The 15528-nt window shown below is 54.2% G+C and overlaps 5 protein-coding genes across 5 annotated transcripts; 2 read left to right on the top strand and 3 right to left on the bottom strand.

Moving 5' to 3' along the window:
- Window positions 1–1054: 1054 nt before the first annotated feature.
- Window positions 1055–3005, bottom strand: LY79DRAFT_523522 (major facilitator superfamily transporter; the record flags this gene model as incomplete). The annotated part of the gene is made up of 4 exons (XM_060555546.1): window positions 1055–1810; window positions 1873–2308; window positions 2364–2677; window positions 2745–3005. The coding sequence occupies 4 exons, from the start codon at window positions 3003–3005 to the stop codon at window positions 1055–1057; spliced, it is 1767 nt and encodes a 588-aa protein (XP_060410118.1).
- Window positions 3006–4618: 1613 nt separating this feature from the next.
- LY79DRAFT_364014 (general substrate transporter) lies at window positions 4619–7099 on the bottom strand. Its single transcript, XM_060552771.1, has 3 exons — window positions 6609–7099; window positions 5570–6529; window positions 4619–5508 (listed from the first exon to the last, which is right to left on the bottom strand). The coding sequence occupies exons 1-3, from the start codon at window positions 6854–6856 to the stop codon at window positions 5094–5096; spliced, it is 1623 nt and encodes a 540-aa protein (XP_060410117.1). The 5' UTR covers window positions 6857–7099; the 3' UTR covers window positions 4619–5093.
- A 1174-nt stretch (window positions 7100–8273) lies between these two features.
- LY79DRAFT_364124 (uncharacterized protein) lies at window positions 8274–9003 on the bottom strand. The gene has a single exon (XM_060552772.1). It carries the CDS (start codon window positions 8833–8835, stop codon window positions 8365–8367), a length of 471 nt encoding a protein of 156 aa, XP_060410116.1. The 5' UTR covers window positions 8836–9003; the 3' UTR covers window positions 8274–8364.
- Window positions 9004–9191: 188 nt separating this feature from the next.
- On the top strand, window positions 9192–10361 carry LY79DRAFT_523507 (base excision DNA repair protein; the record flags this gene model as incomplete). Its single annotated transcript, XM_060555544.1, has 1 exon — window positions 9192–10361. One exon carries the CDS (start codon window positions 9192–9194, stop codon window positions 10359–10361), a length of 1170 nt encoding a protein of 389 aa, XP_060410115.1.
- A 3653-nt stretch (window positions 10362–14014) lies between these two features.
- On the top strand, window positions 14015–14915 carry LY79DRAFT_523493 (uncharacterized protein; the record flags this gene model as incomplete). Its single annotated transcript, XM_060555542.1, has 2 exons — window positions 14015–14238; window positions 14294–14915. The coding sequence occupies 2 exons, from the start codon at window positions 14015–14017 to the stop codon at window positions 14913–14915; spliced, it is 846 nt and encodes a 281-aa protein (XP_060410114.1).
- Between the last annotated feature and the right edge of the window lie 613 nt (window positions 14916–15528).

Genomic DNA, 15528 nt, shown 5'->3' with positions numbered 1-15528 from the left:
AAAGCTGTTTGACATCCACCTGGCCAGTCAAGTTCCAAGTTCTCAACTAGACGTATTGTTTGCGACTGATTGGCCGCCCTACATTCGTGTTTGGACCTCATTACTTTGGTGAAATGCTTTTGCTGCTATGCATCGTCCTTGGTGTGGTATCACTGCATGGGTGCCCAATGCTCCGGCAGAATCATTCAAGCAACAATGTAGCCTCTTTAACATTGGTGTAATGGTGTCCTAGAATCCATTGGCCATACGAGGGCATTCGAAGTAGGCTTAAGGTGCTAATCCTGTTGCCATCAGGCTTCGCTTGCAGTTGATGTAACCACCCAACACGTCAGCCACGAAAAGGCATGGCTGGGTAACCCCGCATGGAGCCTTCACCGATTCGGTGGCCCTACTGAGAAGAGAATCAGGCAGCTACTTCGCCGTGTAAGATCGGCCTTGTGTGAAACATAATCACACTTGCCATCAAGACCCTAGGCAAGACCCAAGTGATAAGTATGATGCTCAATACTCACAGGTACAGTAACCCTAATGTGACGACCCAACCAATTGGGTGCTAGCAGGCGTAACTATCCTATCGAGTGCCACTGGACCCCAGCACTAGGTGTTGATGCCGTCAGTCAATTCATATACAACTGATATTTCCTCCGCGTTTGCAGACATTGTCACATCACAGGAGATGAGGCGTGCGTGGCACTCGTGGAAGACGGTAGTCAACGCAGAGTCAAGAGGCGATGTCAAGCCACATGATTCCAGCCTATAGTCGCCCAGCCTTTACGAGATGCAAGGGAATGTATTGTATGATGGTAGATAATACGCAACTTCAAAGACAAAACATAGTGCCCATCCTGCGCGCGTCCGACGTGACTTATGTCTATAGTTGAACAAACTCCATGCTTAGTGCCAAGTGCTGATCCCCCTTTATCCACCGTCCCTTCGCCTGTCGGCGTCTCCCGGGACCCGCTCTTCCCCGGTACCTCAACACGCGTCCCTTGACCCCCGAGGCTAGTATAAATGCACCAAGGCCCGTTGCCTTGCAGACCACTTGTCAGATCATTCAGGGACCGCCGTCGACGGGCGACGACGGGATGGGCTGGAGGCGGGCGTTGTTCCGGCTGTCGAACAGCCTGGACACGCGGTTGTCCTGCAGCTTGTGCTCCGTCTCGTGCACCCTGTTCAGGTCGTAGTGGCGGATCAGGAAGCTGCCGAAGAAGGCCAGCACGGCGAGCGAGACGTAGACGCCGTGCACGCCCTTGAAGCCGAACGCGTACGCGGCCAGCACCGCGTCCTTGAAGGTGCCGTCGGGCAGCGTCTTGAGCACGACGAGGTACTCCTCGGCCCGCTGTGCAATGTCCTCCGCGATGCCCTGGCGCTTGAGCTTCAGTGCCATGACGTTCTGGAACGTCGTCGACCCGACGTTGACGCCGATGGCGCAGCCGAGCATGCGTAGGAACAGGTACATGGACGCCGCGTGGCCAGAGTTCTGCGGCTCGACGATGGCGCCCGTCACAAAGGTCTGCGCGTTGAGCACGAACCCGTGCCCGATGCCCCCAATGGCGAGCGTCACAATGTGGACGGCGAGCGGGGTGTTGACGTCCCAGGAGATGAGAAGGCCGGAAGCGATTGACATGAGGGCCCAGCCGATCCAGATGGACCAGCGGTATGCGTTGAATCGGGAGACGAGAATACCCGAAATAATGGACCCTGGGAGGAGGAGGAGGGTGACGGGAAGCATGGCTACACCGGCCATGGTAGGACTGTACTGCGTCACGGAGAGGAAGTAGAAGGGGATGTAGTAGAGTTGGCCGTAGAGCTGAGCACGCTGTCAGAAAACATGCTTTCAAGCGAACCATGGCCGAGTTTGGGTCGACTTACGATGAAACCCTGCAGAAGGCCGAGAACGTAGACCGTGATGGCGCTAGCGTCCGTGAAGAGGACCTTCTTCAGGAACGGGAAGGCCGCGTAATAGCCCTCGTACATCAGCGTGGCGGCCAGACCGGCGGCGCCAATGAAGACGGGCACCAGCGTCTGCGCGCTGCGCCAGGGGAAGTCGTTGCCGCCCCACGAGATGCCGACGAGGAACGTCACCATGGAGCTGGTGAACAGGAAGCCGCCGATCCAGTCGACGCGTCTAAGCTTCTCGGCGAAAGTCGCCGTGGGGGGCTTGAGGGTCAACAACACGGGGATGGAGATGAGCGAGTAGCCGCAGATGGGGAAGTTGATGTAAAAAATCCATCTCCACGTCGTGTGCTGGGCGATGACACCGCCGATGATGGGGCCGATGAGCGAGCCGATGGCCCACGCCATTTGGCTTGGTCATGGGTCAGTTGACTGTTCAGCTTCCAAAGGGCAGAACGATTACTCACATGATTCCGTAGAGCTTGGGGCGGTGGCGGAGGGGCACGATGTCGGTAAAGACCACCAGGCTGAGCACATACATGCCGCCAGCGCCAATGCCCTGGATGACGCGACCGACAAGAAGAAGAGCGATGCCGTCCGCAACGCAGCACAAGATGGTTCCGACGGTGAAGAAAGCCAAACTGCCGACCAAGATGATGGGGCGCCCAAAGATGTCGCTAAGGGATGCCAGGAAAGGCATTGCAACCGCGCATGAGATCAAGTACGCAGTGCCGACCCAGAAGGCTTGTGTCGAGGTTCCACCGATATCTTGAATGATCGCCTGTCAAGACACGCCAGTCAGCCTCTTTTCTCCTCAACGATTCCTCCCAAGCGGCCCAAACACTCACCGGCAGAGACGTGACGATGACGTTGGCGTCCAGTGCAATGACAAAGGACATGATGGACAGCGTCGCGATGATGGCCATTTGATGCCTCGATGCCTTCCATTCAGGGATGCTGTCGGACTCATCCACCAGCATGGGGTCCGAAGCCCTCCGTTGGTCTATCTCCTTCGGATCCTTGATGGCGGTATACGACGCCGGGTCGTACGCCGTCGACGAGTACGACGGCGTTGAGACGACTCTCTCATGCTGTTCGCGGTAAGCCATCTTGATCGCTTGCTGCTTTCAAGAAAATTGCTGTACTTGCAATGGTATTGGAAGAACCGGCAAGATGAAGGGGAAAGGGAAAAGAAGGGGAATGGCCCGGTTACAGGTGCTTGTCCTTCTTTAGTATCTTCATCGCAGCACATGCCTCTTTATCAGAGCTTCTTCTCCTCTCACCTACATGTGGCAAACTCACGTTCAAGGCCCGGTTCGCCGTGCGCTGGCCTATGTAAAGAGAACTCTAACATTTTCAAGTTACATGACGGCTTACACGCACTCACCGCAGACTGCAGCGATCCCAAGCCTCGCTGGGTGCCACAAGTTCAGACCAAACAGAAAGAAAGAAAGAAAAGGGCAGTCGGGTACTCGGGGAACGAGCCGCTGCCCACTGTTTCTCGGCTGTCAGCCTGATTGCGGTGCGGCTCGGGGGTGTGTCTGATTGTACTCGCCGCTGGTTTCTCGCTTGTTTCATTGGTGGCCGCCGCCGCTTGAAACTCGTTTTGGGAAAGGTGTGAGGGTAAAGGGAAGAGTGCCTGTGTGGGCGTGCAGAGTTCGTGCAGCTTGTTCTAGTATGTGAGAGTCGATGGCTTGATATCTTGGGACCAAGGTCACGGACTCTGACCGCCCATATTTGTTGCTAGCAAGAAACAAAAGAAATGCGGCAAGTGGTTCGGATCGGATCAAGCTGATAATCCCATAGATAACACCGTTGGAAATAGCATTTCAGGGCCAACTAGTGTTGGTCATATATTTGTGTGGCTGCTGTATGGATTCCTCAGTCTTGTTACAAACATGATACTATGATGAGGCTCGTCTCTCTGACCTGGCCTCGAATTAGCCGTCTTCTATCCAGATTGACAGGTGGGTTAGCCGAAAAGCACCATTTTGGTTCTGGCCAGTCGAATGCGACCTTGGATTGAGCTAGGTCGGGTAGCACATATCGTATTCTACCCGACAGACGGGACCCGAGCGTGCTCCTTTCGAGCATATCGGTCCACGGCGAACATGTGGTCGCCGTATTGTCTGCGACTGTGTCTTGTCGGCAAGCCGGGCTGGACTCGAGTGCTTTCCTGGTTTCCTTTGACATCAGACGATCGGCCCAGGAGCTCGAACAGACGTTCTTGGAACATCTCATTCGCATAGGTTTCCGGTAAGATGCAAGCCTGGTGGCATGTGTTCCGTGTCGCTCCCGCTTTGACTCGTGGGTGACTGGTGCGAGCGGCAGACTGTTGCCGGGTCCTTGCTGGACGGAAGAGGTGCCCTTCGAAGCATGGCCGATGCGCAGAGTCTACCGCGGACCCTATGCGCCGTTGATATACAAGGCCACGTTAAGCAAGCAGCGACCGCCTGTCGAGAAAGAGAAGGCGGCGTAAGCTGATGGGCTGGACGAGCTGCCAGATTTTTTCTCCCTCCATAAGTCGAGGCAAGACTCCTCTCGCTCATGGCCGCTTATAGTGATTCGCCCGCGAGTTTGCTAACAGTGTGTCCCTGACCGTGTTGTGTTGTCTCACGTCATGGGATTTTAGAAACGACACACAGCCACTCTGATTGTTTGAGCGAGGGGATCTTGCAGATGCTGAACATTGTCTGGCGGAAAGCGGGTTTGAGCGCGCGTCAACATGCGCCGTTGGACTTTGATACGTACGATGTCGATCCCATGTTCGGGCGCGCGGACAGCAGTACAGGTTTGGCGCTGTCAGGAGCGATATGCAATGCAACGATGCTCTTGAATCATCGCCGATCTCCTATAAGATTTTGCCTGCCTCTGCGAAATGGACGCGATAAATAAATTGGTTTCTTTCCCGAGAAAGCAGTCGGTCGATTCCTATCGTAACAAATGGAAACATTGATTGACCGCCGTTGAACGTGAGCTGATGGACACAGACAACCCGTTCGAGGGCTTGTGCGCAAATCTTGGCGAACAGATATCATCATCGGACGGAAACCAACGCGCGTGGGCTGTGCATGCAGACAAGTTTCACTGCGGGTTGAGGCGAGTGGCCTGAGTCGCAGCCTGGTCGTGGCTTGGCCCAGGGATGGAAGAAGTGCAGAAAACTTGGTTCAGGATAAGGTGGGAAAACAACAGAAGCGTTACACAACAGAGGGTTCGGCTCTAGCCGCATCTTTCTCCTCCGGCCTCGTGGATGGGTTGGTCCAGTGTCGGAACTGCCTTGCCGGTAGCCTCGACTCAAACATGCGATCAATTTCAGCCGGCGTTCGTCCCTTCATCTCTGGCACGAGGAAGAAGGATGCCACAAGCCCGAGAGCACATAGTCCGGCAAACACGAAACCGGTCTTGGCTTTAAGGTTGCCCTTATCGGGGTTGAACATGTACGGAAGAACAAAACCGAAGATGGCATTGTTCGCGCCGGCAGTGAACCAGCCAATCCCTTGGGCCTTGGAGCGCAGATGGAGTGCTGATGTCTCGGCGCTCACGGCGTGCGACGCGGGCCACACTCCCAGCCCTGCCACGATGACGACCGCTATCAATGACATAGCAGTGTACCTGAGATTCGGCGTTAGTGTCTCTTCGGCTGACGAAAAAACAAGCACGGTCAACGACTCACCATACGGTTACAGGGCCTGAGAAGCATCCAGCGATGCCCACGGCGGTCCACACGAGGGTTAGAAGCGACAGGGCCGTGATGATAAGGCGCCTGCGTCCTATCATTGAGAGAACCCAGATACTGACGATGTTTGCAACAAGTCCACAGACAATACCGAGTATGAGGACAATGACGCTCAAGCTGGCCTTCATGCCGACCATCTGCATGAAGTAACTGGATTTGGCAAGCAAGGTGAGACCGAACATGTTTGGTAGCGAATTGGCGAACATGATGATCAAGGTCCGCCGAAGGTTGACGCCTCGGAAGGAGCCGACGTAGGTGGCCTTGTTCTGCTGCCTCTCATGTTGAATATTCCGGCGAATGGTGTAGAGGGAATCCTCGGGGTCTGCGCCTGGCACGTCCAGCTTCGCCTGAGCCTTACGGGCCTTTGCGTCCTGGTTCCTGCGAAGAAGGTACGTTGGGCTCTCGGGGATGAGGAACGCCATCAACAACGGGAGAGCGGAGAACGGCCACTGCGAGGCAAAGCAAATGGTGTAACCGTTTTCCATGTTCATGCACGCAAAGATGACGGCGGCTCCCGTGAGCTGTCCTAGCAAGGTAAAGATGGGGAAAAAGGCCAGGAGTGGTCCCCGGAGGTTGGGCGGCAGGATCTCCGACATGTACGTCTGGGAGGTGGTCATCACCATGCCGATAGCCCCGCCCTGAAACCCTTTGCCTGCAAGAAAGACGCCGCGGCGGGTGTGAATATCGGGGGATAGGTTCGAGACGAAACAGACAGCTACACCAATCGCCGACAAGAAGGAACCGATAGCGAGTGACGCTCGGCGGCCGTATCTGTCCTGGAAGACGCCCCCGATCAGAGAACCGATCATGGAGCAACCCGGGCTCACGAAATTCCAGAGACCAAGCCAGAGGGATGGCAAGATCCATTTGCCGTTCAGGCGCTGGCCGAAATCTTGCCTTCGAAGTAGTGTTTGGTTAGCCAAACACGTCGGTGCCAAGGCTGACGGAAAGGCGTATAAGAAAAGGAGAAACCTACTGGAAGCTGGGCATGGCTGATGTGGTACCGATTATGACATAGTCATAACCGTACATGAGGATGGCAGAGGTCATCCCGATGCAGTAAAGGACGACGCGACGCCACTTCTTGATGGACTGCCAAAGAGTAAGGTGGTCATAGTGGTTTGTTTCCAGATCCGAGGTGTTGGTACTGGCTATACTGTTCACGGCCTCCAAACGACCAACGTTCAATGACTTGTCGCTGGCCATGGCGCTTTGGTCCCTCATGGCATTTCTATTCGGCGCACTCGAGAGTTTGGAAGAGGGATCGTGGTCTGTCGGCCGCTCGTCAAGTACGTGATGGGTTTGTCTTTAGCGTTGAAGCTGTGACAATGAGATGGAGCGGAGGCGGGGACCGGAGAAGAGCGTAACCAGAACGATCATGAGGGAAAAGCAGCGTTTTGAGCCGGAAGCGTGGCATGCGATCCACGGCGATGAAGATGGGCTAACAGTGATTGGGCTTGCGTTCTAAACCGCTTTCAAGGCTTGGCGACTCTCCAAGGTGGGATCCGCATGACCAAGATATTCGAGGTTGCATCGCAGGGTCGCCAGGGGAAGTAAGTTGCAACTCTGAATGGCTGTACCTGCCCAATCGTTGGAGGATGGCGAGACCTACATGCTCGTTGCGGCCACGTTAGACAGGAGAGGTGTTGAATGAGGTAGCATACCGGTGTCGTTCACCTGCGGCTTGCAGGGCGCAACAGCGAAAATAGCAATGAAGGGAGTGGACCCGGGCAAGTTTGACTGGGGGAGTGTACCGCCCATATGTTTGATGGATGTCTTTGTGAATTCGCATTTGATTTGCACATGGCCGACAAGGGCGTTGAGACCCCGATCCAGTGCGGCAAATATGCATAGTTTTGTCGCGTTGGTTCGCGTTGCTGTCAGACACAATCTGGCAGAAGAAGCCTTGTGCCAAGGCGACCGGCTCGTCCAGACTAGACTGGTAGCTGGCGGGCTGTTCCGTTTCTCCTGGCTAAGGCTGTGGGCGGCGTATCAAGGCACAGAGCAGCCGTAGCTGGTGCATCGCAAAGCTAGCATCGGTGGCGGGCGAGCGCGTTCTAGGGGGACTGTCGTGCGAGGAAAATAGCGCAGCATGGCATGGTATGCAAGCAGGCCCCCGTCTTGGCATCCGCCCATCCAACGCTGATAATGTCGGCAGTGTTGAAGGACTATCTCATCGGCGACGCCAGACCGGTGCGGTGTTGGAGCAACGTTTAAAGGTCATAAGTTCGTAAGCAACCAGCATGAGATATGATATCCTTGCACCGAATACAGCAATGGTTGCAGATCCCTGCTACACACCCTCCTGGTCTGAACTACGTCCGTAAGGTGTAGGGGGCACACCACACCTCGATGCATGAAGCAGGGGTCCATAGATGCCGGATGCGGGGAAGGGCATCACTGCGCGTGGACGAAGAGGAGTTCCAGGTCATATCGAGGTCGAATTCCCGAAATGTTCTGTCTGGATGCGTGGATGCGTTGGTATAAGATTGTTATTGGAACATGTCGGGGAAGTGAGACAAACGGACAAACAGAATGGAGGAAGATGATTTGTTGACTTCCGAGTGGCTCGAGTGGTTAATGAAGGGCTTGAAGGGTGTTAGCTGGGTTGCATATTTCCGTGAAAACTCTGACCGAAGCGACGATGCAGAGAGCAGCGCCAAGTCGCAAGGGGCCGTCTTTCGTGGACAGCCAAGTGACGAGGAAAAAGCAATAGGTGATCTGCAAATAGATTAGGTAGAGGGGAGCAGGGGCAAAAGCAGCCAGGGGAAATGTCGAGACGAGTGGCAAGCTGCCTGCAGCAGCAGAAAAAGCACAGGATGACGTGTTCTCTCTTTCTCGTTGCACTGACAGAATCCAGTTGCTTGGCACGGGGCGAGAGGTGCAGCGACGGCGCTGGATGAAGAATGTTGGATTGAGGGGTTGGTTGATTGATGGAAATGGAGGATTGAACGAGGCTTCCACATAGGGTTGAGGTTGATGCTGATATCCATTACGATCGGTGCTTTACTGAGAGAGGAACACCACGTGATTTCGCCGGTTCTTTCTTCCGTTGCCTTCTCCCTTCCCTCACTCTTTGTTTGTTCCGTTCCTTCCACCCTTCCTTCCTTCCTTCCTTCCTTCCTTTTTCCTTCATTCTTCCCTCGCATCCTTCCCGGTGCGCTGGGTTCCTCCTCCTCATTCCTCGACGTTGTGCCTTCCATTCTTCTGTTCGTCCCTTTTCACCATTCTGTGGTCTGTGCGCTCTAAGCGAGATGCACGGGCCATAGGCTTCTCTGTACTAGTCCAACTGAGGCCTAGCGTGCTCCGGGATGGGCCCGACTCGTTGACATCACCACCAGGAGCCGCTGATGAGGTCGACGATGTACCTTTTTTTTTTTCTCCCGCATTGCCATTTCTGTGCTGTAGCCCCTGGATCCGAGCTACTTGCAGTCGTGTATCTACCTACTTACTACACCGCAACACTTGGATCTATCTCAACTAAATAATACCACTGACTGCATCAATTGGGCCTCATATTGTGTGACTTTCTTATTGCATGCGATCCATCGCTATCCTCATGTCGAGAGCAACCCGTTCGAGCGCCCGGTTGGCCGCCTCAGCAACCGCCACCAAGCCAACCGAGGACGTTGCGCATCCCGTCAATCATGCCACCAATTCTGCAAAAGGCTCGACCAGGGCCGTGAAGCGGGATCCTTCTGGCAATAGAGACACTCCGCAGCCCGAGAAAAGGAAACGCGCCGCTACCAAGACCTCAAAGGCGACTCCCTCAAAAAAGGTCAAGACGGAAGACGACGACGATGCGCCATCACCGACCTTTGCCAACGTCCCTCCGTTGACACCTCTCAAAAAGGAGGCCATGAAGTCGGAGAGCCCGGACGCCAAGGCAAAAAAGCCGGCAAAGTCTCCCGCCGACCTGAAGTCCAAGAAACTCAAGGCGTATTCGCAGTACGCCGACAAATCGCCCTTCCCCGACTTTGCTCACCCGACCCCGGACGAGTGTCGCCTGGCCCACCGCATCCTGGCTGAGCTGCACGGCAAACGGGAAAGGCCCGCCGAGGTCAAGGCCTCCGCGACCCGTGCCGGCTGCGGCGACTCGCCCTCCGTCCTCGACGCCCTCGTGCGGACGATCCTGAGCCAGAACACCAGCGACACCAACTCCACCCGCGCCAAGCGGAGCATGGACGCCGTCTATGGTGGCAGCGACGAGTGGGAAAAGATCGTCGAGGGCGGCGTTCACAAGCTGCAGGAGGCCATCAAGTGCGGCGGCCTGAGCCAGGTCAAGAGCAAGGTCATCATCGGCATCCTGAACCAGGTCAAGGAGAAGTACGGCGCCTACACGCTCGACCACCTCTTCAACGCCACCAACGAAGAAGCCATGCAGGAGCTCATCAGCTTCCAGGGGGTCGGCCCAAAGACGGCCAGCTGCGTCCTCCTCTTCTGCCTGCAGAGGGAATCCTTCGCCGTAGACACTCACGTCTGGAGGATCACCGGCCTCCTGGGCTGGCGTCCCAAGAGCGCCTCCCGAGACGAGACCCATGCGCACCTCGACGTCAGGATCCCGGACGAGGACAAGTACGGGCTCCACATCTTGCTCGTCAAGCACGGCAAGGTGTGCGATGAGTGCAAGGCCGGCGGCAAGAGCACCGGGAAATGCGAGCTGAGAAAGGCCTTCCGGCAGGAGAAGATCAAGAGCGAGGAGGGGAAGCCGTCCAAACTGGATGAATAGCGACGTTGGCGGGTCCATCTTCGATTCATGTTCTGGCCAAGATGAGACGTAGAGAATGGCTATTCACCACATATGGTCCAATTGGTGACAATGATGGATGTAATACTACGGAATGGGGTGGAACAATTAGGAATGTTTGGAGCAATTTAACAGCGCGTCACTACCACTTCACTACCACAATATTCAAATAAAAGTCGGGTATTTGATAAGAGATAATGAAAATATCAATCGACAAGACCCCGTAGTGAAAAACGGTTCTTCATTCCCATGTTTAGTACAGGCGTTGAGGCAGTTTTGCTGATGATTGTTGTTTCTAGGAAGCTTCTTGTTCTCTGTTTTTTTTTTTTTTTCTCCCTACGCCTAGTATGTTTTTCAATGGTGCTGGTAGTTATCGAAAGACACGACTCCCTGCTTAACAGTCAATATTACTGCTTTCGTGACGAGTGTTTGTATTTAGCCAACTGTGACGTTGATCAACTGTGAAGTTCCAAGTCGGATCTCACAACATTACCTTTAATCAATGCGAAGCTGAAATCCGAGCAGTACTGCCAATGTTTACTCTGATAGTAGCGCATATGCTTGGTCTTCAAGTTTTTGAAGCTATTGATATCAAGGCTCCGTAGTTTGTTTGACTTAGGATCGAAGTCTCGTTGGTACTCGACACGGAAACTTCCGAGGCTGAGCTCTGGCAGCGTTGCAGCAAGATTAACTATGTCACCATTTTCTCCCAAAGACAATTAATTATATTGGAGTAAAGATGTTTGGCAGAATGGATGCGTGTCCTCATAAGCTCTTTGGTTAATATGGTTGCTTGGACATCCCCATCATGCGTACGCCCTTACAAGAGGCACGTTTACGCTCTCTTGTGTCTCTGTCTATCCCTGCCTTGCATATCTCTAATAACATAATCGTCACGATAGCTTCTTGCAGCACCTGTCAGGTGGATTATAATGTCGCCCGCATGATAAAAAAGATGGCACTCTTCAAACACTTTCCCACACCACATCCACACGAAGGCTATTAACAAAAGTGTTAGTTTGATAATAAGTAAACCACAAAACGCACTTAAGATAGATGTAAAGCGTACTTGGTAGTAAGAGGACTAGCCTGGCATTAGCTTTAAATTGATTTACATAGGTACATCTATTCATTTGGTGCTAGGCTGTTTGTATTGGTATGGGCAGTGCCAAAGTGCGCTATCCTTTTTGTCATGCGGGTGAATGTGCCATATTACATGGCGTTTCAGTCGTTACTCGTATTACTTGCCTATATATAGGACCTTTTCTTTACATCTCTACTTTCATAGGAATCTTGATACTCTTCTTATATGCCCTGTTGTGTACTCTAACTTATGACAATAACCCTGAGAGATGGCTTTATTACTTCACCTAATTTCGCGAGTTTCGAGGGATCACCTGTACGAAGGCGCCAGGCTAATGTTGAACGCACTGGCACATATTGATTCCATTATTACCGTCTTTTCGGGCGCATTATGTTCACTACCTTGTCGATATAAACTCCCGTCTTCATCCAATATATACTCCCTTTATACAATACTAGCCAACAGGTCGATTAGCCAGGGAGGCTAGCGGCAAGTATTTGTCGTTCCCCTACTCAAACTTATTCTGACAAAACCTACCAGCAAACATTTGCACCTAGGCATATCTATCGAAACTTGGAGTTCTAGACCCGCAGCGTTCTCAACACCTGTCTGTGACAGCCTCCGACGACTCAGCCGTTGCGTTTCCTAATCCTGGACAAGATTTAGCCTTGAAACAAACAAGCAAACAGTTACAAAGTAAGGTTATGCCTCCGGTTTGCTTATTGAACGGACTCCAAGACATGGCACAACGAAAGAGTCTGGCATCATAGTACGATGGTGTTCTTTTCTTTTGACCGTCTGTTTCTGCTTTAACCCTGCTAAACTCGTGTCGACGGATCAGTCAATCGCTCACAGCGCCCAATCGCGAAGGGAAGGGCGGAGCTATGTACTGGCGCCTCCGTTCCCGTCATTCGTGTCTACCCGCCCGGACCGTACGAAAGCTCGGTTTCTGGATTCAAGGCAGCGCTTGTTCATCGTATGGCACCAAGCACTCTTATCCGAAGTCATCGCTGGCAAACCTCGAGGACTCCCCCTTCGTGGTTTCAGCTTCTCAGCGTGCTGCCGCGCTAAAACAAGCCACAACGGCTCACTGTGGCTACCCCTGGCCATTTCCCGTGGGCTTTGCTCAGCCTTGGCAGCGCTAACATGGGGTGAGAACGGAAAGCCCCCGGCCGGCACACATCTAGTGTAAGCCAGCCCGTCCTTATCACGTTGCTGATCGCCCTCTCCCCCCGTCATGGACGGCCTCTACTGCGATTGCTATTTGCCATGTGCTTTCGCGGAGACCCATCTCGATTAATTGCTGCAATGGCTTGTTTGCCCAGCATGCGCGTTTACATGATTGCCGTTAGTCGGTGATTGCACAATGCAGATCACCCCGCGAGGTTAGAATGTCTTTCAGATCTACGACTCTGGAGTTTGTAAAGACAACGGGGCGGAGATCAGCGGCGTCGTTGATTACAGGGTTCAGTATTGAGATCGGCCGATATTTTCGAATATTGCATAACACCACAATGGGACCGGGAACAGTCAGCCCGAGAGACATCTTTTCGGTCTACCAAAGTGAATCTTTGAGCGTGAACATCCATCGGTTCTCCGAGGCGTTGGTAGAGAGCCTGCAGCGCCAAATCAGCAAATTTCGGTCATGTGTCCGAATCTTTCAAAGTGCAAACTGTTGATGGTTGCGCGGGAACGCGATAGCAAGACAAGCTTGTCCATCCACGGACAATTTGGCTTTTCATTTCGAGGCGCACAGTACAAACCCAGCCATACCCAGGGTGGGTACAGCCCTCCTAATCGATCCTTCGGAGAACGATGCGCCGCGCTACTGCAGGTCGCTGGCGGCGGACGGCCGGCAAACGACCAACAACAGGAGGCGACGATAACTCACCTGTTTGTACCCGAGTGAAGTGAGGCTCCTTGCCCTGCGGCTCCCATGTTCTTGGGCCCAGACAAACAGCGTCCTCCCGGATGCCACCCCGGTTGGTGGGGGAGCCAATCTCAACCATAACGCGGTCTACCGTCCCGAGCTACGGACACGTTCCCACCTTTTTCCAACTCTGTTCCGCTATTGATGAAGGAAGGGCTCAGATGTTCCGTGTATGTACTACTATGTCTTGCTTGCTCTAGCCACCACCTTACATGGCCCGGGGTTCTCAGAGGCGCTCAGTGACGGCGAGACTTCGCGCCGTCCTAGACTACGACGTCAGGGTTTGAGTACTGTTTGCTTTTCCTCCGAGGTTGCTGAGGCGCTACCAGGCTGGTCGCTCTCAGCCCTTGCATAATATAGTTTTCTGTCTCTGATGTTGTGCGGCCCGGAGGGAGGGCGAGGGATCCTGATAGCAAGGGGGGCTTTTCTCAGGAAGATATAAGGACGCCTCGGTCTCTCGTCTATCCAAAAGGGAGAGGAGAGCCCCCAAGGCAACGCACAACAAGATCTTCATTCTTCATTCTTCATTCTTTTACCTTTCCCTCGAGGTCTTCTTAGTTGTCGACTACGGGCATCACACTCTTTGCAACGCGTTTGGTCGCACAGTCACCCCCTTTCATCATGAAGTTCTCGTCTGTTGCCTTCTTCGCCGCCGCCGCGTCGGCTGGCCTCCTCGATATGATTGAAGAGCCTAGCGTTCCCCTCGTGAAGGCTCGCGCCGCGGGCTGCAATGCCGACAACTGCCTCCGCGCCGTAAGGGCCACCCGCTTCGGCACTGCCACCATGGAGGTTCGCATGGCCGAGTGCAGCTCATTCCTCGCCGTCACAGAGACTCCGATAGCTTCGTAAGGAGTTCCCCGCCAAGGCTTGGTGGTTCCCCCCTGCTTACCTCGTCTCCAGTACCGTCTTCGTCACCGAGTCCAGCATCCAGACCATCACGGCCAACTCCACCAAGACCCTCTTCCAGCGTCAGGTCGTCGAGACGCCGGTCTCGACGAAGACTATCCCCGAGTACGCCTCGGCGTGCCCGGACGCGGCCCGTTACAGCTCCGCCTGCTCCTGCTTCGGAGCCACCGCCGCCACGACCACCGCGCCGGCGGCCACCGTCACCTCGACCGTGACCTTCGTCGCGACCACGACCCTGGCGCCCTACGTCAACGTCACTCGCCCCGCCGTGTCCTGCAGCAACACCTGGAGCTGCGGCGCCGCCAGGATCCCCGTGTGCTCGGGCGAGTCGGGCTGCGTGTGCTTCGAGACCGTGGAGGGACGCAAGGTCTGCGCCCAGGCCAACGAGTGCGAGTCCAGCTGCGACACCACCAACGACTGCGGCAACGGCGAGGTCTGCATCAAGCAGAGCTGCTGCACGGGAGGGACCTGCATGAAGGTTGACGTCTGCCTGAACATCGCCCAGCCGAAGATGATGTTCAAGAGGCGCAATGCCGCTTGGATCAAGAAGCAGGCTCGGGCCGACTTGAATCACCTCAGCTTGGTTTCCCACCTTGCCGAGGACGAGCAGGCCTGATTTCTCCTAATGGACAAGGGGGAGGACAGAGTATCGCATAGAGCCTTGCATCCTTGTACATAACTCATTAAAAAGAAGCATGACCGGTGTAGATGTCAATTTCAAAAGTCAACGCGGCCGTAACGGGGCCGGGTAATTCTTTTACGCCCATAGAGATCAATCAGAAACACAGTGGCCCATATCTGAGAAATTGCTGTCTTCACATACCTGGAAAATGAGACGAGGAAGCTGCACGTGTATGTTTGGAGCCGGGGCAAGCCACTGAGCTGCATCCGATTGGCGGACCTCCAAGAACCTATGCCTTCATATTGGTATGCGGCAGGTAATATAAAGCTTGCCGCAGGAAACGTGTTTCTCACTGCTTGGCTACGATCCGAGTCTGCAGGCTGTCGGGGATCTGCCGGCGGCGTCTTCGGCAAGCTTGGGAAATGTTTGCTTATTCGGGCTGGCCGAGACTGATACATTTCCAATCAAACAGGCAAGGGGCAGCTAGCTGCATCAGCCCCCCCACGCTTGCTATGATACTGCTGCAAGCCATCACTCTCGGCGTTGTCATCTTTAATTTGCGTACTGTCACCACTATCTCGGGCTCATTCGGCCGTATTGGCACAAA

This window comes from Colletotrichum navitas, assembly GCF_030913465.1.
Source record: "Colletotrichum navitas strain CBS 125086 chromosome Unknown LY79scaffold_73, whole genome shotgun sequence".
NCBI lineage: Eukaryota > Fungi > Ascomycota > Sordariomycetes > Glomerellales > Glomerellaceae > Colletotrichum > Colletotrichum navitas.
This window is presented reverse-complemented; position numbering and strand designations above follow the sequence as displayed.

Excerpts from the sequence above, each read along its gene's own strand:
- LY79DRAFT_364124 (XM_060552772.1), bottom strand. The coding sequence starts at position 8,835 with ATGGAAGGCACAACGTCGAGGAATGAGGAGGAGGAACCCAGCGCACCG.
- LY79DRAFT_364014 (XM_060552771.1), bottom strand. The coding sequence starts at position 6,856 with ATGAGGGACCAAAGCGCCATGGCCAGCGACAAGTCATTGAACGTTGGT. Across the intron at positions 6,530-6,608 it reads TCAGCCATGCCCAGCTTCCA|GCAAGATTTCGGCCAGCGCC; the intron begins GTAGGTTTCTCC and ends ACTACTTCGAAG. Across the intron at positions 5,509-5,569 it reads TCAGGCCCTGTAACCGTATG|GTACACTGCTATGTCATTGA; the intron begins GTGAGTCGTTGA and ends GCCGAATCTCAG.